The sequence below is a fragment of the Marmota marmota genome, unplaced genomic scaffold (assembly GCF_001458135.2).
Source record: "Marmota marmota marmota unplaced genomic scaffold, marMar, whole genome shotgun sequence".
NCBI classification, from domain to species: Eukaryota; Metazoa; Chordata; class Mammalia; order Rodentia; family Sciuridae; genus Marmota; species Marmota marmota.
In genome coordinates, this window is record NW_025999842.1 from 26652808 (window position 1) to 26674653 (window position 21846).

Here is a 21846-nt window from a genome sequence, read left to right on the forward strand (position 1 = left end):
TACTCAGAGACTAAAAGCTAGCTTAATGATGGGGAAGGAAGGAATGTCCACAGGACTCACAATAAGACATAACTCTGTTTAAAATATTGATTATTTCATCTGTGATTAGGGTTTGTGTGTGTGTATGTGTGTACTACTGGGGGTTGAACCTAAGGGCCTTTTCGTTTTTTAAGATAGGGACTTGCTAAATTGCTGAAGCTGGCCTTGAACTTTTGATCTCCTGCCTTGGCATTCTGAGTAGCTGGGATTACAGATATTAGCCACTCTGCCCAGCTAGAATTTGTTTTTGATAGAAGGTTCCATATAGTATACAAAAGCTTCTATGCTTTGCTATGGGAATAAATTGACCAGTGATTATTTTTTATCATCAATAATGGCATTTTGCAGGAGATTTGAAGCCAAAGCAGTAGTTACAAAAACTGACTTAAATAAATTGTTTTGAAAAATAGATGAAAGAGATTTATTCATTATTGCTGTAAGGAAAAACATTTCTCCAAAATATGACTGCCAAAAGAAAAATAACTCGTTTAATCTAATTTTTAAGGAAATAGGAGTGGGGCATTTAAAAATGTCAGATGGCAGTTCTGACCGGTCTTCTGGTGCCTCCCTGTGGGTGGGACACAAGATCAACATTCACAATGTATGTTCAGTGTAACAGGCTTCCATCTTCCTGAATTGTCCTCTAGCCCCTCCACTACTCCTGCACGCCCAGCACAGAAATTCACAGTGTACAAAAATGACATCTCCCAAATGTGCATTTCTGTCTATTGCCATAGAAGCAATTAATTCTTTAGAAGAGTAGAATTAAAGTTTGGTTACCTCAATAAAACATGATTTCAGACACTTTATTTTTCAGTTCTCACCAGCTTAGGTCAAAATCTGAAAAAATTCCAATTCAAATCAGAGACTACACTTAGAAAATAGAAATCTTTAAAAAGTACAGTGTGTCTCTTATTTAAAACATGCTTAAATGTTATCACTTTAATGCCTTTATTTACATTTTTACATGTTGTCTTCCAGTCTTTATCGAGCATATAAGATTTTATACAGTTGCACCCGTGTCATAATGGCATTTTGATTTTTTCTTTAAATTCTGCTATAAACATCTTATCTACTATACCACAAGTTCTTTAGGAACAAGATAGGAAAGGGGAAGGCCCATGCTTCTGAATAGTCTCCATAGTTACCATTAAAACAGAAACGCTAAATGTTAGGACATCTTCAAGAGGCCAGAAGAAATGAGATGATTTAGTGCTTAAAGTGATATCGAATGGAATATTTTACCAAAGCAGCTAATGTAAAATCCCAGGATAGGAGAGGCAGCATCTGGCCAAGAAAAGGGTACAGGGGAGAGAAAACACAGCAACATCTGGTCTCTAAATGTGCCAATGTGAAAAATTCTCAAAGCCAGTTAGCTATGGTTGTGGGAAAGCGAGCTGCAAAAATTATCTGCCATAAATAAATAAATAAATAAACAAATAAAGTGATTCTGCCTTTGTAAAGAAAGAACAATAACATTTAGAAAACATTTTTCTATACTCGAGGTTCAAAAAAGTAGCATTGTAGACTCAGTATGCAGCAAAATGGTTGAAGCTTTGATGTAAGACAGAAAGAAGAAATGGCTAACAGGGCAAACCTTGGCCAGGAGAATCATGTCATGAGAGGAAATATTCTTTTGTCTTTTTAAAAAAATATTTATTCTTAAGTTTTAGGTGGACACAATATCTCATTTATGTGGTGCTGAGGATCGAACCCAGCACCTCATGCATGCTAGGTGAGCACTCTACCACTGAGCCACAAGCCCAGCCCCTTCTTTGTCTTCTTAAAGGAAGTGATGACATCATGCAAGTTCAGATGTCTATAGACATCACTGTTTGCTGGTGAGAAGAGAATCTTAATATGTAGTCAAAGCAAATGCATTTGTAATAAAACAAAATGTGCAAGAACTTTTGGGGTGGGCTAAGTAGAGGAGAGCAGCAGCTGCTTGGCGCTGATGCCTGAGATGCACAGCAGGACAGAGCCAGAAGAACGTGCCACCCTGGAACCTTGAGCCAATTCTAGGAGACAATGTGAGTCCAAAACCCCATCCTCCTAAATAATCTCTCTTGCACTTGTTTGGGAACTGAATGGCTGCAGAATGAACATCTGTGCAATCTCTGTTTACAGAGAGCTTAACCTTGAGCCCTGTTCTGTTCTTAGAATGAACCTCCTAAGAAGACACTTAAAAAACAAAATTCACTTTTCTGTATTGAGTCATGGGGCAAGTGATATGAAATGCCAAGTAAAGCAAAGATAAATATAAAGCAAGCTATTATAAACCATTTAGAGTGTGGCAAAATTAGCATGAATGTCAAAGTCCAGTTGAAGCACAGTCTTAGGCACTTGGGAAAGAATGAACAGAAGGCAGACTCCACAACGGTGAGTGGGGCCTGGTTTTGACCAAGTGATATTTTTTCATTTCTGTATAGCTGAAACAATTATTAAAAAGAAACTGGAAAAAGTCTATGTCTCAGTGATGGAGGTATTTAAACAAGCCATTTTGAAAATGTTAAAAAATTAAAATTGTAGAGAGTCGAACCATAGGTGCCATGTTTTGCCTGAAGTGGTAAAAATACCATCTGCCTCAGTCTTTTAGCAGCATGGTTATTTCAAGTAGCAGTAGGCTAAACTACAGGCATACGCTCGGCTCCAGCTGGGGAAAATACACAGACGTTTGTAGATGTTTTTCTAAGCAAGAGTAGTCAACATATTCGTTTTCTTTTAGACATATATATTAGTTACCATAGCAAACCAAGTGTGAACGTGGTCTGAGAGGCTTCTCCATCAGTCTCCAAAGCACACCCAAGAATTCCTACAATTCAATAGGTGGCACTCTTCCCTCTAGCACTGAACTCAATCCACAGTGCTTCATCTTGGGGCCAGTAGCATAAGGAACAAGGGATAATCTAAGAGAGCACCCAGGGCTGCAGACAGGTCACTGTAATTAAGACCCCCATAGCATTGTGTACAAGCACAAAACCATTAGCATCTAATTCACTTCTGGTGAATATACTCCATTAAATAAATTTTTTTTTTCTTTCAGTTTTAAATAGATAAGATGTTCTTTGTTTTTCCATATTAGAAGCTAGAATTGCCTTATACAGTGAGATGGCTTCCATCCTTGTCCACCATCCCAGCAGGAGGGCTTCAGCAGTGGGTAGCTGACAAAGTGGGGAGCTTTGTTCACTATCGTGAGAGGAAAGGAGAGACTTTAGGAAGTAATAGTTGTCAAGTGTTTGATATTTTAGGATGAAAGCCACTAAAGCAGTGTAAAGCATTCATATCCAGGATCCACTGCAATGGGAACTCAGTTAAAAAGTAATTCAACTTCTTATCTGAGTGTTCGAGTCCACTGTTTTGCTGAATGTGACAGACATTCTGGAGATTCAGCGAGACTGATTTTGAAACGATTACCTCTACCCGACTTCCTCATCATGTGAGACTGACAAAATGTGATGGCGTATAAAGCTAGAGCACACAACTGAAATAATTTTCTATATTTTTTGAAAAAATTTTTTTTCAGACAAATTTGGCTTTTGGGTAATACTCATCTCTCGGAAATAAAAACGTTTCTGGCAACAAATAAATTTCACCACAGTCTACTGAAATGGCTGCTGAGTTTTTCCAATATCATCTTACAGATCACCTACCAGGGGAACCCTAAGCCACCAAGTATGATGCCTGCATTAGTTAGTGTGAGCATCATGAGCAGTGAGACCACACAAAACAGACGGGGAGAACTGGGGTCATGATATGTGATACAAGGGCCCAGAATGCACTGCTTAAGAGACAATACTGTAAGCTGCCCCCTGAAGACTTCTCTGTTACTCCACATAATCTTTCCCCCCATGTTACCTGGATTTAAGGCTGTGCAAGGATGGCAAGGTCTGGATTAATTACTAAATCAGTCCTGACCAGCTGTGTTATGTCTTTAATTATCAGAATAGCAGTAGAAATTTAAGGGGGTAGATTTCTATTTACTGGTAAGAGAAATATAGTCATTGTGTACTTGGGAAGGCAAACTTAGGCCATATTAGAATGGACCATATTATGCAGTTAATAAATTCTCTCTCTCTTTTTTTGTGGTTCTGGGAATTGAACTCGGGTGCTTTACCACTAAATTATATCCCCAGCCCTTTTTTATTTTTAGACAGGGTCTCATTAAGTTGCTAAGGGCCTCTCTGAGTTACTGAGGCTGGCCTCAAAGTTGTCATCCTTTTGCCTCAGCCTCCTAAAATAGTAGGATTAGAGGCATGCGCCACCACTCTCAGCTCTTTTTTTTTTTTTTTTTTGCAGTACTGAGGGTAGGACCCAGGAATGTTCTACCACTGACCTCCATCTCTAGCCCTTTTTATTTTTTGAGACAGGGTCTTGCTAAGGTGTCCAGGCTGGTGTTGAAAATTGTGAATCTTCTGCCTCAGCCTCTTAAGTCTTTGGGATTACTGGTGTGTGTCACTGCATCTGGCTCACCAATATATTCTTAAAATAGCTAATTTGAGCCTACAGTCATTGATCCCAGACCTCTTAGCGTCCTGTTCTTCTCCTACCATAACACTAAAGCCACATTTATGTCTAGGCATTTGTCAAGTGCTCCTTGGTGTCAGCCTGTGCTGGGAGTGTGAGGCAACTATGAAGGAGGCTGCCGAGGCTGTTGCTCTCAAGCTCTTACATTGTACTGAAGAAGGAAGAAACAATCAATTAAACAAAAATGAAATTTTAGATCATAACAAATGTTAAGGAAAAGACAGGGCAAAGGGGGAGTGGCTGCTCTAAATAGGGAGGCCTGAATCAAGGAAGCTTGTGGTGCTGGTAGTCTTGTTCGTGGTGGTCTTAGCACCAGCGTGGTGCCTTGAACATGTTACACATATAAATATGGCTGGGGCAGATGAAGAAGTGAGTCTGGACCTCAGCAGTACTTAGGATAAGAATGGTGCTGACTGGGCTGGGGTTGTGGCTCAGTGGTGGAAGGCTCACCTACCATGCATGAGGTACTGGGTTCAATCCTCAGCACCACATAAAAGTAAAATAAAGATATTGTATCCACCTAAAACTAAAAAAAATAAATATATATATATATAAAAAGAATGTTGCCTAATGAAAGTTTGGAATGGGTGGGCTGGGGATATAGCTCAGTTGGTAGAGTGCTTGCCTTGCATGCATAAGGCCCTGAGTTCAGTCCCCAGCAACAGCCCCCCTCCCCCCAAAAAATATATATTGGAATGGGCTGGACAGTAGGACAGCAGTATTCTCAACTGTTCCTTTTATACTGAGGGAAATTAAGGAAAAATCAAGGAGATTAAGTGACGAATACCAGATTTTGCAGTGAGTTGGTGCTGGAGCCATACTAGGCCCAGAAATGCTGTTATCTGTATACCATATTTTCTTCTTTTCCATTTTCCAATGGAAATCTTCTCTTCCATTGTCAAAGGGTTTCTGTGATAAGAAACCTCAGAAATGTTCTTTGAGTCATAACTAAGCATCAACGCTCAATAGGGCTCTTGAACAAAATGTTCTTCTTCTTTACCTGTGACAGTAGGAGCAAATGTGACTCCATTTTGTTTTATGACTTCATCCTGTAAAACAACCATGCCAAGTAGAAGAGTCATGACTGGAGCAAGATGTTCTTTTCCTTTTGCTATAGAAACCTTTAAGAACACGGAGCTACCTAATGGGGTATTGTTTCTGTAACTAGGGTAATGGGGCTCTGTTTCTGTAACTGGGGTGACTGGGCTAACTGTGATTGGTTAGGCTTCCCTCCACTTGACTGCATTGTCCCGCTTCTGTAACCTGGCTTGCTTGCATTGGCTAGACCCCCTGAACATCCCTTTTGCGGTTTTCAGGCTTATAAGGAGTGCCCTTGCAATTGTTCGGGGCTGATCAGGGGAACAGCTTTATGTTCTGGTCAGCCACCACTGGTGTGCTTCAATAAAGGCTTGATTCGATTATACGTGAGTGGTCTGGAAGTCAGTTCATGAAACCCTGGGACCAAGCTTTAACTATAACATTTGGGGGCTCGCCCTGGATCCATTTCTTCCCTACCCTCACGCCAAATTTGCCTCCAAGGTCGGGCCTTTGGACCTCGGCCCGGAGTAGAGGGGAGCTCCTGAGAGACGTTCCTCAGCCTCACTCCGAGGACAACTCCAATCCATCCTAGGACGCTCTGAAAAGCCTCCTGCCAGCTGTCAGTTCTGGTGAGTCGACTCTTCTCTGGGGGAAAAGGTCAGATTGGACGCAGTCGCTTACACCTTCCCCGGGACAGGACGAGACATTGTCACTGTCTCCCTGGAGGTCTCCCTGTGAGACCTCATCTGTCTGTATCTGGGGCCCACTGGAGGCTTCCCTGGGAGGCCTCATCTGCCTGGGGGCAGGACAAGACGTCGTCTCTGTCCCACTGGAGGCCTCCCTGCGAGGCCTCATCTGTCTGGGGGCAGGACGAGACGTGGTCTCTGCCCCATTAGAGGTTTCCCTGTGCAACCTCAGCGATTGTTGCTTGTCCTGTGTCTGCTCTGCTGTTTGTCATTTCTCCAGTGTCTTCTGCTGTTGGTCATTTATTTGTCCAGTGTCAGTTCGCCAGCCGTTTGTTCTGTTTGCGGGGTCTCTGCCCCATTAGAGGTCTCCCTATGCGACCTCAGCGATTGTTGCTTGTCCTGTGTCTGTTCTGCTGTTTGTGGTTTCTCCAGCCGTCTTCTTGCTGTTTGTCATTTGTCCCATGTCTGTTGGCTGGCCCTTTGTCTTGTGTGTATCTGTCCGTGTGTTGTGCTGGGCCCTTTTCTTGTTCTCATAACCGCTCTTCTTTCATCAGGACTCCTTCGCTCCACCGACATCAGAGACAAGGAAGCGCTACAGAGATCTCTACCTGGACCCCTTAAACTAGTTTTCTTAACAATTTTCAGGACTTTGTCTGTTGGTTTGTTTTTGTTTGTTCCCTTTGTGTTCTGTGTTAATTTCTACCTCTGTTTTTAATGAAAAAAAAATGGTTAAAACAGTTTTAACTGTGCTCACTACAGCTTGCATTAAAATGTAAGGTGCTGCCAACAGGACTAAAAGAATTGTCAAAAGTAAAAGCTAAAGGTAAAAAAAAAAAAAAACAATTCTAGAGATTGCCTTCATTTAGGAACTGGGCCAGGTGGCCAACTGGGTAAATCATGTCAGTTCCTATAGAGGACAGATTAAAACTAAAGTGTTTTATAAAATTATTATTCCTAAATTATATAACAAAAAACATAATTTTGTCTAGAAAATTTGGCTTTTGTCTCTCAGTATTTACAAGCATGAATAACTCCCAACTATTAAAAAAAGGGTCTAAAGATTTTTCAATGTCAGGCTAAATAAGTTGGTGGCCGCTATCCAAGAAACCAGAAAAACCAGTTTAGAATGGGACCCCAACCTGGGGGACTCTCCCAAGGAGACCGATGAAACTGTCTTTGGGAAGTTCCTCCAGAGAAAAATAAACCCCCTTCATTTGTCTATGTTCCCTCAACTCTTTTCAGCTTTCATGAACAGGACCACCTCAGGAAAAAGGTCAGAAAAACTTTTAAAATTCTATATTTGTTAAACTCATAATTTTGATCCAATATGCCTAGGTTAATATGTTTTTCCGATTACACTCTGCTTTATTCTAAGGCCAATTTATAAGGGTTAACTCTCAATATAATAGGTTTTAAAAAATAAGCTACAAGGTTTTTGTTTGTCTGTTTGCTTTGTGTGGGTGTACCGATGTACTGTCTGTCTACATGTATTGTCATGTCTACATGTATTTGGTACAAAAAATTGACATGAGCTCACAAATTAAAATTTTTTAAAAATGGATCCGAATACTTTTGGTTAATATAATTTAAAAGGTTCAATTTAAATTGGGGAAATAGATAAAAGTACAAATGTCTTTAAAGTTACTAATGCACAGTTTTGTTTCTAGATGGTTAAACAGCTGTTAAAATGTTAATGTCTATAATGTGTCTGATATCCATTGTCTCTAGGATTTTTTATTCAACAACAACAACAAAAAAAAAGATTACTAATACTATTCAATACACTTGTGTGATAGCTTATTTTTTTTAAAAAAAGATATGTAAATTTCATCTAAACGTATATAAAATTAATCATGGATTTGTTTGTTAGAGACATCTAATTGGTTTACAAAGTTAAAATGCTGACTGTTAAATATAATATCAAGTACTTTTAACTCCTTAAATTCCATAAGGTAAAATACTTAAACAATGTTGTTGTTTTCATAAATTGGTAAACTAAAAAGAAAATTTGTAATCATTTTGTGTTATTATAAAAACAAGGTTACTCTAAATTACAAAGTCCCAACAGGTATAATTCTACATACAAAGAGTCAAGAGGTTTCAACTGTATTTCAGTTAAAGTACTGTAAGTAACAAATATTTCATATTATTAAAAGGAATTAATTTATCTAAATTCAGAAATTTATAAGGGTTATTTCAAGATACAAACAAAAAAAAGGGTCAATGGATTAAAAAAATTATTAAAAAGTTCTAAATATAAAAATATATTTAATGAAAAACGTTTCCAGGTAAAAAGTCTTTATGTGATAAAGTATAATTATAATACATATAAGTAAACAACAAAAGGGTCTAATTAAGTAATATAAAGGTCTATAAATAAAAGACAAATATTAAAAGGTTTATGTGTAACTAAGTTGGTTATATATGTAACACAAATAATTAAAACTATTCAAGGTTGTTCCCTAAGGACAAATAATAATGTACTGACTGATATATTTATATGTTAAATTGACAAAAACTTTTAAAAATATTAATTACATTATGTCTGTTAAGTTTTATGCCCTAGAACAAGTAATTTTGGAGAAACTAAGGTTTTTACATCTGTGGCTAAACAGCAACTGTTATTTTAAAGCTAACCTTGGTTAATATAAAAACATCAATAAAAGTGTGGTACATTACTCTTCTTTACAGATTAAATGTGTTCATATCTTTCAGGTATACAAGTCTTTAAGGTAAAAGGTTTAAAGAAACATTTTATCAATTCTCCAAAACTAAAATTGTCTGTAATGATAATTTAAACTTATAAAGATAATAAATTTTATTGGAGATTTATTTATATCAATTGATGTTTTGTAACCAAATCTTATGTTTTCTTTTACCCTAAATTTAAAAAGTAATGAGAGCCTAATCTATTTAAAGGTTAAATATTATAAAACATTCTGCCACTTTTCCACATTAAAAAAAAATGTTAAGGGCTCTCAGCCTTTCCTTAATTAATGTTTCAAATATATGTCATATTGTGCTAGCTAACATTCATACAGAGTCAGGAAACAATATATGTAAACTTTATAAAATGATATCTAAAAAGAGAGCAAAGATCAGCTTTAGAACTAAAACACTTTACCTAAGATTGTGAAGAGCCCTGCCTTACCTGAGATAAGGCTCTGCCTCCCACCTTACAGCATGTCAAAATAACTTCAAACTAGGCCAGATTTCAGTTAATTTAAAGTTATATTCAAAAATTAATTTATTAAAAAGATTACTGTGATCTCAAATAAAAAATACAATGTATAACTCAGCCAAGGTTCAAAATTATATACAAGCTAAATATGCTTTTATTATTGTTAATTTCACTGTGTATTTTCATTATATCTAAAAAAAAAAAAGTGACCACTACACTCAAAGCAACCAAGAGACCTTTACTGTGACAGTGTCTGATTAACACAGAGAGAGAGAGAGAGAGAGAGAGAGGAAAAAAGTGAATGAGAGACAGGAAAAGTGAGAGAAAAAGGAGAGAGCAAGAGAGGAGGACCTGGCAAGAGAGAGTTTTTATAATCAAAATCTAATGGGGTCTCTGGGTCTGCAAGCTGCCTTGTTGGTGTACAGTGATTGGATCATAGAGTAGATGCTAAGGTGTCATCTTCTGCCTTCAGGCAGATCTTCAACATTACATAAATTGATAAATAACATAAGGATATTGTGTTATACAAAATTAACTGTAAAGTTATAAACATTAAAGTTAAAAGTCCAGCATTCTTACTTTAAAACTGGTAAAACTGACTTGCTGGATGTTTAAGGCCAAATTTAAATATTAAGGTTAAAATAAAGGGACCAAAGAAACCAATATTTGGCTTTTTCCCTCTAAGTCAGCCTAAACCCAGGACAGAGGGAAAGCTTTGCAACTCCAGGCCACATAACCTCCTGATAAGGGAGATTAATGAGACCAATGGAGAACAGAAAGCCAATGAGTGTACATGCTGCAAAAGAGGAGGGTCATTTAAAAAGGAGACATGCCTGATGCTTCCAAGGGAAGCCATATGGTCAGCAAGACCTTGACCCATCCTAATGCAGATGACACTAACAGAGCTAAAATGCTGCTCACAAGTTCCCCAAGAATGTCCTCCAAGGAAACTCAGCCGACTCTTACCAACAGATAGGAATAAGGACAGTTTGACCAGCTTGGTCTTAAACACCTAGCAAAAACAGTTAAAACCAAAGCACAGCCATTCCTGGGCATTTAAAAAGAAACAACAGTTATTTTAATGTAACTTCAAATGTACACTAGTGTGAGCATCCCCCAAAATAAGTGAAACTGGAGGCAACAAAAGAAAAATTCTTAGGCAAAAATGCCTGATAACTATCAATAAAAAAAAAAAAAACTGCCAGAAGTTTTTAGTCAGTTCAAGGCCTACAGATCTTCCTAACTTCCTACACAAGTAGATGTAATCAATGTTTATTAATATAATTATCTAGCCTTAAGTAACAAAAAAGGATCTTTACTGAACACAGTGGTCATGCCAAAAAGGTATTTTTACAAAAATCAGATGACATTAACTAATTTAACTAAATGTTGTGTCTACATTCCTGATAGAAATTCTGACAATGTTAAAGATCTATGTTCCCTAAAAAAGTGCCTTATTAGGCTTTGTTAGGCCTTGTTATGGGGACATTTTCTCAGGTCTTTCTTCCACCTCCTGGTAGACAATTATTAATTTCTGTCATTTTCATGATATTCATGGACAGGTTCCAGATGCTACAACTGGTATTTTGTATTAGTCTTACTTCAGCACTCATGTCTTTTTGTTTCTCTCATAGAAGTGCCCACCCCAGGTGAATTTACATCCTGTTCTTCCTGAGCCAGATTTTTACCATGGACTCCTTGACCCACTCAGTTTCTAAAAAGGGACTCCAAACTGCTTGCCCACTGCACATCGCCCCCCCTTTCAGCTGGAAGTAGCAAGAACGGTCATTGCCCTTTTCCCTTATGGCAGCTGGAGGTCCCTAATATTAGAGGAAAAATTACGGTCAATATAGATGTTTGCCAACATGTCTAGCTCAGGAAGATGTACCTGGAAACTGCTCCCAAGATCACCCTGGGTGATCTCCCAGAAAGAGACACTTGCTTCCACAACCCAACTTATAAGTAAGACAACTCCCTGTTCACCAAAAATTGTGCTTCCCGGGTTCCACTTTGAATTCCTTGCCTAAATCTCCAAACTGTCAATAACTCTGAACTATGTAACCTACTATTTTGATGGAGTAAAGGGAAAAGAACACCTGGACTTATTAAAAGGCCAGGCCCCACTGATTTATCAACATAGACTGGCTTCCCCCATTTTAGTTCCCCTCCTAACTGGTTTGGGAATAGCTGGATCTACTGCTTTAGGAACTACAGGTCTTATCACAAGCTCTAAAAATTTTAAGTCCCTCAGCCATCAAATAAATATAGATTTAGGAAAACTAGAAAGGTCAATCTCCAAACTAGAGGTTTCACTAGACTCTCTGACAGAAATAGTCTTACAAAACAGATGAGGTCTAGATGGTCTCTTTCTGAAACAAGGAGGACTTTGTATGGCTCCAGGAGAAACTTGTTTCTATGCAAACCATTCTGGGATAATAAAGGACAGTTTGGCGCTTGTGAGAAACAGGTTAAAGGAAAGAGATGAAGCACTAGAAACTTCAGGCAATTGGTTCCAAAACCTATTCTCATGGTCCCCTTGGTTAACTACCATCATTTCAGCCATAGTTAGGCCCCTAGTCCTTCTCCTGATTGGTATTACTGTAGGACCCTGCCTCTTACAAAAGAATGTAGATGAGGTCAGACTTATGGTCTTGCAAGCCCAGTATAGTCCTTTAGACACAGAAGGATGGAAAAAAATCTGAGGTCTAATGATGTGCAAGATTGACATCAAACCTACTAAAACCAGTGGGGAATGTGATAGTAGGAGCAAATGTGACTCCATTTTGTTTTATGACTTCATCCTGTAAAACAACCATGCCAAGTAGAAGAGTCATGACTGGAGCAAGATGTTCTTTTCCTTTTGCTATAGAAACCTTTAAGAACACGGAGCTACCTAATGGGGTATTGTTTCTGTAACTAGGGTAATGGGGCTCTGTTTCTGTAACTGGGGTGACTGGGCTAACTGTGATTGGTTAGGCTTCCCTCCACTTGACTGCATTGTCCCGCTTCTGTAACCTGGCTTGCTTGCATTGGCTAGACCCCCTGAACATCCCTTTTGCGGTTTTCAGGCTTATAAGGAGTGCCCTTGCAATTGTTCGGGGCTGATCAGGGGAACAGCTTTATGTTCTGGTCAGCCACCACTGGTGTGCTTCAATAAAGGCTTGATTCGATTATACGTGAGTGGTCTGGAAGTCAGTTCATGAAACCCTGGGACCAAGCTTTAACTATAACAACCCTTTTATTCGCATATTCGTTTCCTTTCACTACCACAGTAAAATCCTAGGGTTTATCTGCAAACTAGTTTATTACAACCTTCCTAAGTAATCTTCTTAACCTTGCTGATACCTGCAATGTGTGTCAAAAGCTTTCCTTTCCTCTCTGCATTGAGCTATAAAGCCCTACGCCAGATTTTCTCCTGCAGTTTACTTCTTCCCAACTTTCTTCATTTTTTAATTTTCTGATTCAAGCCCTCTCCTCAGTCACTTATTCACCACTTACTAAATGCTAAGTACTGTATACCAGGTTTACATAGGCCAGAAGAACATTGTCCCTATCCTTGAAGAGCTCACAGTCCATGGTCTGCTTCATAAATGGATCATTATAGTAATACAGAGAAAGTGTAATGTCAGAGACGCACAGTGTATTAATGAAGTCAGGAAACACCTAATGTAGCCTGGGAAATAGAGAGACCTCCTTAGAGAAGATGACTCTAAATTAACCATTATAGGTGAGCAGAGGGGACCAGATAAAAAGGGAAGAGCCTTCCAAGCATAGTGGACAACATGAGTAAAGGCACAGAGAACAGAAATAGTCTGTATTATGTAATTTGGTCTTGCTGGAGCAGAATGGGAGATAAAGCTGGAAAGTCCCTGTAGGGTTAGGCTACCACAGCCCTGTCTATGTAAATCTAGCAAGCTGAATGCCATATAGGCAACATGGAGCCAGTGCAGAGGTATTTAAGCTGGAGAACAAAACTGTTAGACTTGTAGTTTAGATAAATATTCTGTCTGATAATAAATCTGTAGGGACAAAAGAAAGGCACTGAGATCAGGCAGTAGGTTTTTCAGTGATTCAGATGCAAAGACTAGACATGAGCAATGAAGGAGAGATCAAAAAGAAAGACTGGGCTGGCCATGATGGGGCATGCCTATAATCTCCACAATCTGGGATACTGAGGTGGGAGGATTACAAGTTTGAGACCAGACTCAACAAAACTTACTCAGATATTAACAAAACAAACAAACAATAACAACAACAACAATATAAACCCTCAAACAAAAACAAAACAAAAAACAACCACAACTGGGGATGTAGCTCAGTAGTAAAGTGCCCCTGGGTCTAAATCCCATTTCCCTACCCCATCCCACCCTAAAAGAAGAAAGATCAGATTCAAGAAAATAAAGAACATACATGGTCATGGAATTCAGGAATGAGGAGGTAGGAGCAATTTCTCACATGGTTGACTGGTGGGATGACAGTCAACAACAGGAGAGAGAATAAATAAAAAGGACCAGAGGTACAACACCAAGGATAGAGCAGGTATAAACTATAGACTGTGGGTGAGAATGATGTGTTGGTGTAGGCCAATGGATAGAAACAGTGTATTATTCCAGTGTGGGGTATTACTAGTGGGAGAGACTGTTGGTGTGGAGTTTGTGTTTGTTCTCTCTCTCTTTTTGGTACTAGGAATTGAACCCAGGCAGGGTCCTGCATATGTTAGGTAAGCAATCTACCACTGAGTTACATCCTCAATCCCTCTAGTTTTTCTTAAAGGAGGCAAAAGTTTATGAGGCAGCTGGGCACAGTGGCTCATGCCTGTAATCCCAGTGGCTCGGGAGGCTGAGGCAGGAGGATTGCAAATTCAAAGTCAGCCTCAACAATTTAGGGAGGCCCTAAGCAATTTAGTGAGACCTTATCTCAAAATAAAAAACAAAAAGGGTTGGGGATGTGGCTCAGTGGTTAAGTTCCCCTGAATTTAAAAAAAAAAAAAAGTTTATGCGGCCGATAAAAGGAGAGATGCCTTTGCAGTGAGGAAAGGAGAGTAAAAGGCACAGAACCATGGATATGCACCTCTGGAATTATCAGTGGAAGGTTCCAGGTCAACCCTGGATAGGTTTATGTGGATTCTGGTGGTTCCATGGCAAGCAAAGCTTTTCTGGGTCATATTTCTTTGTTCCTGTCTTTGGAGTGCAGGTGTGCTCACCTTCTGGATATTCCTGATTGTTGTATAAATCAGATAGCTAGAATGTTCCTTTCGCCATGCAGACAAATGTATGCCTAACATTGACTAAATGTTCTATTTGTGACCCAAGTGTGTTCATGGGCCTGCACTGGCACACTGACATCTGAACCCCTACAGCAGCTTTTGGCTAGGGTTCTGGGTCAGAATTTTCTGGGGAGAAATCACTCCAGCTTGCTCTGTCCCACTCTGTTCTCACCAGGACCTTTTCTTTTTATTGGGGGGGGGGGAGGGTTATCAGAGATTGAACCTAGTGATTTGTACACACTAGGCGCTCTACCACTGAGGTACATCCTCTTTTTATTTTGAGACAGGGTCTTGCTAAATTGCCCCATGTTGGCCTCAAAATTATGATCCTCCTGCCTCTGCCTCCTGAGTAGCTGGGATAACTAACTTGTATCACTATGCCTGGCCTACAGCCCTTTCTAAAATTTTATTTTAAGACAGAGTCCAAACTGCCCAGGCTAGCCTAGAACTTGCTATCCTCCTGCCTCAGCCTCCTGGGAAGATGGGATAACAGGAGTGGGCCACTGCACCTGACCCCATCAGGGATTTTATTCTTGGTAAAAGTATGATTCAGTGGTACCTAGGTGTGTGTCTTCACAAGCTCTACAGGTGATGGGAGAACTTGTGCCTGTTAGGGTTTGAGTCTGTCTTGTATAGCACTTCCCAAATGCTGTGGTTTGAATGTGTTCCCCAAAAGTCCCTGTGTTAGAAACTTAATTCTCCAGTTCATATGTTAATGATATTTGGAAGTAGAATCTTTAGGAGGTAATTAGAATTAGATGAGGTCATGAGTATGGGACCCCCATGATGGCATTAGAAGAGAGACCTGAGAGCATACTCGCTCTATCTTAACCTGTGATGACCTCTACCATGTTATGATGGGGCAAAAAGTCCTCACCAGATGCCAACACCATGCTCTTGGAATTCCCAGCCTCCAGAATTATATGCAAATAAAACTTTTATCACCTATAATCTACCCACTGTAGGCATTTTGTTTATAGCAACAAAATGGATATTGGGGATTCTTTTTTTTTTTTTTTTTTTTTAAAGAGAGAGTGAGAGAGGGAGAGAGAGAGAGAATTTTTTTAATATTTATTTTTTAGTTATCGGCAGACACAACATCTTTGTTTGTATGTGGTGCTGAGGATTGAACCTGGGCCGCACGCATGCCAGGCGAGCGCGCTACCGCTTGAGCCACATCCCCAGGCCTATTGGGGATTCTTGATGGCACCAAAAGTTGTCTTTCATCATAGGCCATGGTTTTCTTCCTAACAATAATTAGTGATCTTACTGTTTATTTTTCTGTATAGAAATTACTACTACCTGACATCATGATCATCTATTTAGTTGTTTATTTAGTTATCCATTTCCCCCCTCTAGATTGTAAATGTCCTGAAGGGGAAGATTTTATTTGGTTCACTGTTGAATTCTCAATACCTAATACAGTGCCTGGAATATAACAGGCACTCACTCAGAGATACAATTATTGTTAAGTAAATCTAATGCTACTTACTAATGACTATTACTTAATAGGAAATGTTCCTCAGCTTGAAATGTAATGAGCCTCTTTTTATCTTTCAAATGTAAACAAACACCAAACACCAAATAGAAATGTATAAAACTATATAGCATGTATAAAAATCTACCTACCTTAGCATAGTTTAATCTTCCTTTTTCTTGAGCCTAAAATAGAAAATTAATTTGTTAGTTCTTTAAAAATTATTTAGTGTTTTATAACTTTTGTTTATCAAAGAATAAAAGTCAACTCTTTCTCCTTTCTCCACCTCCTCAATTCAGTGTATACATACGTTGATCATATACACACACATATTGAGTGATCTCTCCCTAATATGTGTATATCATATTATGTTCTAAATATATATGATATATATTATACATATATACATATACACATACATTTCAAACATAAAGCAAAGTTGAAAGAACAGTTCAAGGAGCACATAAGGACTCCATTAGGATTTGACAGGTGCAGACACCATAACTCTTTACCCCTACACGCTACAGCACATATCTTGTATGCATAGGACAGCTCATACATAATCACATGACCACTATCTGACTCAAAAACTAAAAAATGGTCATATCATCTAACATGTAATCCATATTCAAATTCCCTAATGGTTCCAGGAATATCTTTCGTATCTTTTCTCCCCACAAAACAGAATAAATCAAGATTGACCCATTAGATCTGTTTTATATGTCTCCTTTGGCCTTTTAAATTGGACTAGTGCCCCCCCACCCCTTTTCATGAAATGAAAATAAAAGCCATTAACTTCTTTTCATGATTTTTTGAGGATACCAGGATAACTGTATTTAAAATTTCTCTTAAAATTTGTCTTATTTTATCTTTGTTGTGTTATTCAACTTCCCTGTTTTGCTTGTAAACTGAATAGTTGGTTCTGGGGAAGCTTGCTCAGATCTAGGTTAAACATTTGTGGCAAGAACACTTTGTGGAATATTACATACTTCATCAGTTCAGATGGCAGAAAATGTCAGGTGGACCCACTCTTGGTACTGCTATTAATTTGACCATTTGGTTAACACAACTATCAGATCACTCCGTAGACAGATGTCCGAGTCCTATTCAATTTGTAAGTAATCTGTGGGGTCAATTGTTTCTCACATGTTTTGGTGTAATTTTTCTTACATTGCTGTGGGTTGAAAGATCCCCACCAATCCACCCACTCATACTAGGGATGAGGATAGGAAAGAAAAGAGGAGGTATTGGCTGGGGGTGTAGTTTAGTGCTTAGCATTTAGTTTTAGTGCATGAAGGCTTGGGTCTGACTGCCAGCCCCAGAGGCATGGGGGTAGGGTGAGGAAGGAGGTGAAAGAGATATTCTGTGGGAGGTCAAATTTGACTTAAGAATATTTCTAGTTGTTATTGAACAATACATACAAATGTGTAATATTTCAAATCTTAATAGAGACAACAATGTATTAACCTTTGCTGGCAGGTCAAATTGTGTTTTGCAGACTTCAGAATAAAACTTCTGTCACCTCTACACAGAACAAGAGCACTTCACCTTTATGAACAGGTTAGATATTAGAACCACTTTGTTCCTGAGTCCAAAATTACATTATCCCAGTAATTAAACTAGGCAGAATATCCCTTGACAGAAAAGGAAATGTTTATTACATTGTCTGATATTTCTTGCTTCTTTATAACCTTTTGAAAATTTATCCACAGATGCCTACATTGTTTTTCTTCTTTCAGAATAAGAAATTGCAGTTAGCCACTGCTCACCCACAGCTATTGGCACCATCACCAAACTCTCTGAAATTTTGATTTGAACATTTCAATGAGACAGAAAGTCTCAAAATCAATGTATTATTTACAAAAGGGTTCAGAGTCATCAGTCTGCTCTTTAAAGATTTTTAGGGATATAGGGTTTCTAGTGGACTGAAAAGAGTCTGAACTTAGTACTGAGATGCATTACAACATAGGAAGGAATCCATTCTTACTAAAAATTTAAAACCAGGTTATTCTTTTCTGCTCAGATAGTTTCTATTTGTCTATTTGTATATGGGCATCGTTTCCCAGAATGAAGTTATTTTGCCTATACTGAAAATCTCCTCCCTCACCATGGTAACTTCTGAAGCCAGGAGTAGCCCAGAACATATCTGTAGGCCCTGCTTAGGACCTAGTCACTCACTTTGATATTGTGCAAACATGTACTAGCCTTGATCCTATGAATAATCCATGGATGGCTTGTGACCAAAATTCAGCAACAGCACTTCTGCAACATGCTTGGTCTTTAAGTCAGGCACTACTGAGGCTCTAGAGATATAGTCAAAAACAGAAGAGAAGAAATCCCTGTTCTCATGGAGCTTATATTCTAGAGTGTTGCATAATATTATTTTAATTATTTGCATTATTTTATATTTTAGATAGGCTTCAAAGAAATCTTTCTCTAGAACTTAAGCTTCATGAAAGCAGGAAAATTTTTTGTCTCATTCACACTATCTCATGTTGAGATCAGTATCTGAATGACTGAATGCCTAGATGAATGTCTTTTCTTCATATGTTTCACTTATGTAACTGTCTATTCAAGAAACTTATGAAGCAAAATTCATTTCACTCACACTACTCATAGGAAAACTAGACATTATGGTTTAAAGGGATGATACAGCTAATGTGGAGCCGTTAGCCAATACCTTACAAATAACTTTGCCCATATTGAATAAAGAATATTTTCTAAGCTTCCAACTATAGAAAATCACTTTGAATATTCTATGAAAAGTGAACAATGAAAGGACAAGACAGAGAAGAACAATTTAGCAACTTTAGCATAATTCAGTGCTTGCTCTGGGACAGCCTCGAGATGCAATAAGAAGGGCCTAGAATGGAAGTCAGGAAACCTCCAGGAGGACTTCAGGATGTACCCCTCCAAGCCTCAGGCAGTAAGGCCTTGTCTTCTGAGAAAAGTAAGTGCCTAAGATCTTAATTGTGACCACTCCAAGAGGCACTGTGACCTCCATGGAAGAGGAACATGGTAGGGGCCAGAAGATACATTTTCTAGGCCTTAATTGGATTAATTTTTTTTTGGTGTGTGTGTGGTGCTGGGAATTGAACCCAGGGCCTTGTACACATGAGGCAAGCACTCTATCAACAGAGCTATATCCCCAGCCCTTTAAATTTTTTTTTTTTTTTAAACGGGTCTGCATTTCTTTGTTTATAAAGTAAGAGTTCCAGATCAGACCAGAAGTTCCCAAGTGCTGGGCTCTCTCCACACTGGACTAGCTGTCTTGGAATCACCTGGGCAGTTTGTGAAAAATGCAGATTCCCAAACTCCTATCCATGGGATTCTGACTTGTTTGAGGATCATTGGTCTGGTCACTATCTAATGTCCTTTCCAACTTACATTTCTATATGCATCAGTGTTGACTTCAAAGGCTAAAAGAGAACAACTATATAAACTCCTTAAGTGTCAAGGAGAATGCAGTACTGTAACTCCCCCACCCCCTTTCTGACATCTGCCACTTATCATGTATATTTCTAGCAGAGCAAGCTAGTATTAAAATAACTTTCTTACTGGGACCCAAAATAGGCTGATATAAAATAAATGCAGACTGTATTCCAACAGCAGCAGCCCTGTACCTCTTCCTGCTACACAGTTCGTCTCCAGAAACCACTGTAAATTCTACCGTACACGGTAATTCCCCGAGGGCTTCATTACGAAGGTCTTTAAAAGGGATTCACTCGTCTCTTTGCCTCCTGTAGGTGTGCTTCTCGTCAATCCAGGTCATGAGAAAAGAAAGTAAATTTTCCCAGTCTTTAGCAGTTCACAGAGAATGTGTGGTTTGAACCTTGTTTTATCTTTAAAAAAATGTGCGAAGAGACAAGGGAGCATGCCAGTGCTATGACACTGGAGGCCTCTTCAGACAGCCATGGCGAGCGCTGTAAAACAATGTTCCCTACAAAAGCAAAAAAGGGCCAGCACTCTGATTGAGAGGATACACAAAGGGATTAATTCCAAAGGTTTATATGCCGGGCTCTGCAGACCAAAAGCAGACAGATTCCCTGTTGGTAAGTAATGGATGTACAATGTGGTCTTTTACTTTAAGAAACAAATGCTTTTTTATAAGTCAGGTAACAAAGAAGGATTGGATGACATAAATGAACTGTTTCCAATTTCCAACTACTATTATCTGGACTTGAAAGTTGGATATGGGGACACCTTTTTCTAAATGCAGAAAACTAATATTCGAACAGCCGGGAGTCTGGAAATTGCTAGAGGCTGATCATTTCTACTTATTAGGTTATTCTTCCCAAATGTTACCAGCTAAATTTTGGATTAAGTCACTTTTAAGGATTTTCTTTTTAAACCTCCAAGGCAAACTACTTCCCTTCCCCCAACTTTTTAGTTAAAAGAATAAAATGAACACCCATTTGCCCTCCACCTAGGTTTACTGGTTGCTAACATTTTATCATCCATCTCTCTTTAGATAGGACAATTTGTTATTTAAGAGTAAATTGAAGGGCTGGGGATGTGGCTCAAGCGGTAGCGCGCTCGCCTGGCATGCGTGCAGCCCGGGTTCGATCCTCGGCACCACATACAAATAAAGATGTTGTGTCCGCCGAAAACTAAAAAGTTATTTAAAAAAAAAAAAATAAGAGTAAATTGAAGACATCATCATGATCATCCCTAAATACTCTATGAGAACAAGATATGCTCCTACATAATGATGTCAACAAGCCCATTCTCACATCTGACAAGTTTGCCCTTTATCATAATATTATTTGAAATGCAATTCATATTCACATTTCTAAATTGAACCAATAGGGGTTAGGGTTGTGGCTCAGTGGTAGAGTACTTGCCTAGCATGAGGCACTGTGTTCCATCTCCGGCACCACATAAAAATAAACAAATAAAATAAAGGTATTGTGTCCATCTACAACAACAACAACAACAAAAATATTAAAAAAATAAATAAATTGAACCAATAGTGTCCTGTGGAACTGTTCTGATCCCAAATGAAGACTGAATTAAAAATCATACATTGCCTCTGGATATCATCTTTTTAACCCTTTCTATTCTAGAATAGCCCTCATACCATTACCTTTTTGTCTTTCATAATGCTGACATTTTTAGAAGGAGTCCAGGTCAGTTGTCTTTTTTTTTTCCTGATGAGATTCAGGTTAAATATTTTTGGCAAGACAACTACACAGGTGATACTGTATACTTCTCTTTTGATTACAGCAGGAATCACTAAGTATCAGCCTGTCCCATTACTACTGAAACTAAGTTCATTTGTTGCTTCCCTATATATTTACTAAGTAATCTGTTGGGTGCTTTGAGTCTATGTGAGTGTCCAGTTCCCTACTAAGCATTCATCCAATTATTTTAACTGATTATTTTATGTGAAAAGAAAAAAAAAAAAGATTACATTGATGGCTGCAAAACAATCATGTTTTAAAGGTCTTTTGCTTTGACACTGGCAGAAATGTTGACTCCTTTAAAAGAAAACAGGTCTTCCTGAAAATACATCTCTGGTTATTTCCACTGGTATTTAGAGGGAGAGTTGAGTTTATATGTAAAAAAGGAGGTGTTGGGGGCACACAGAATGGGAGGAAGGATACCTTTACCCTCTTTGCAGAATAATTTGGGT

General features: G+C 38.6%; 1 protein-coding gene across 4 annotated transcripts in view; it reads right to left on the bottom strand.

Moving 5' to 3' along the window:
* The window catches only part of Pdss2 (decaprenyl diphosphate synthase subunit 2), a 274672-nt gene that overhangs the window by 19466 nt on the left and 233360 nt on the right, over positions 1-21846 (bottom strand). For 3 of the 4 annotated variants that reach the window (XM_048783835.1, XM_048783661.1, XM_048783786.1), the window contains one exon: positions 16364-16396. The exons of the other annotated variant lie outside the window; for it this stretch is intronic. In XM_048783835.1, coding sequence (XP_048639792.1) covers positions 16364-16396 — 33 coding nt within the window. The remainder of the gene's footprint in view (positions 1-16363; positions 16397-21846) is intronic. 4 annotated transcript variants of the gene reach the window in all.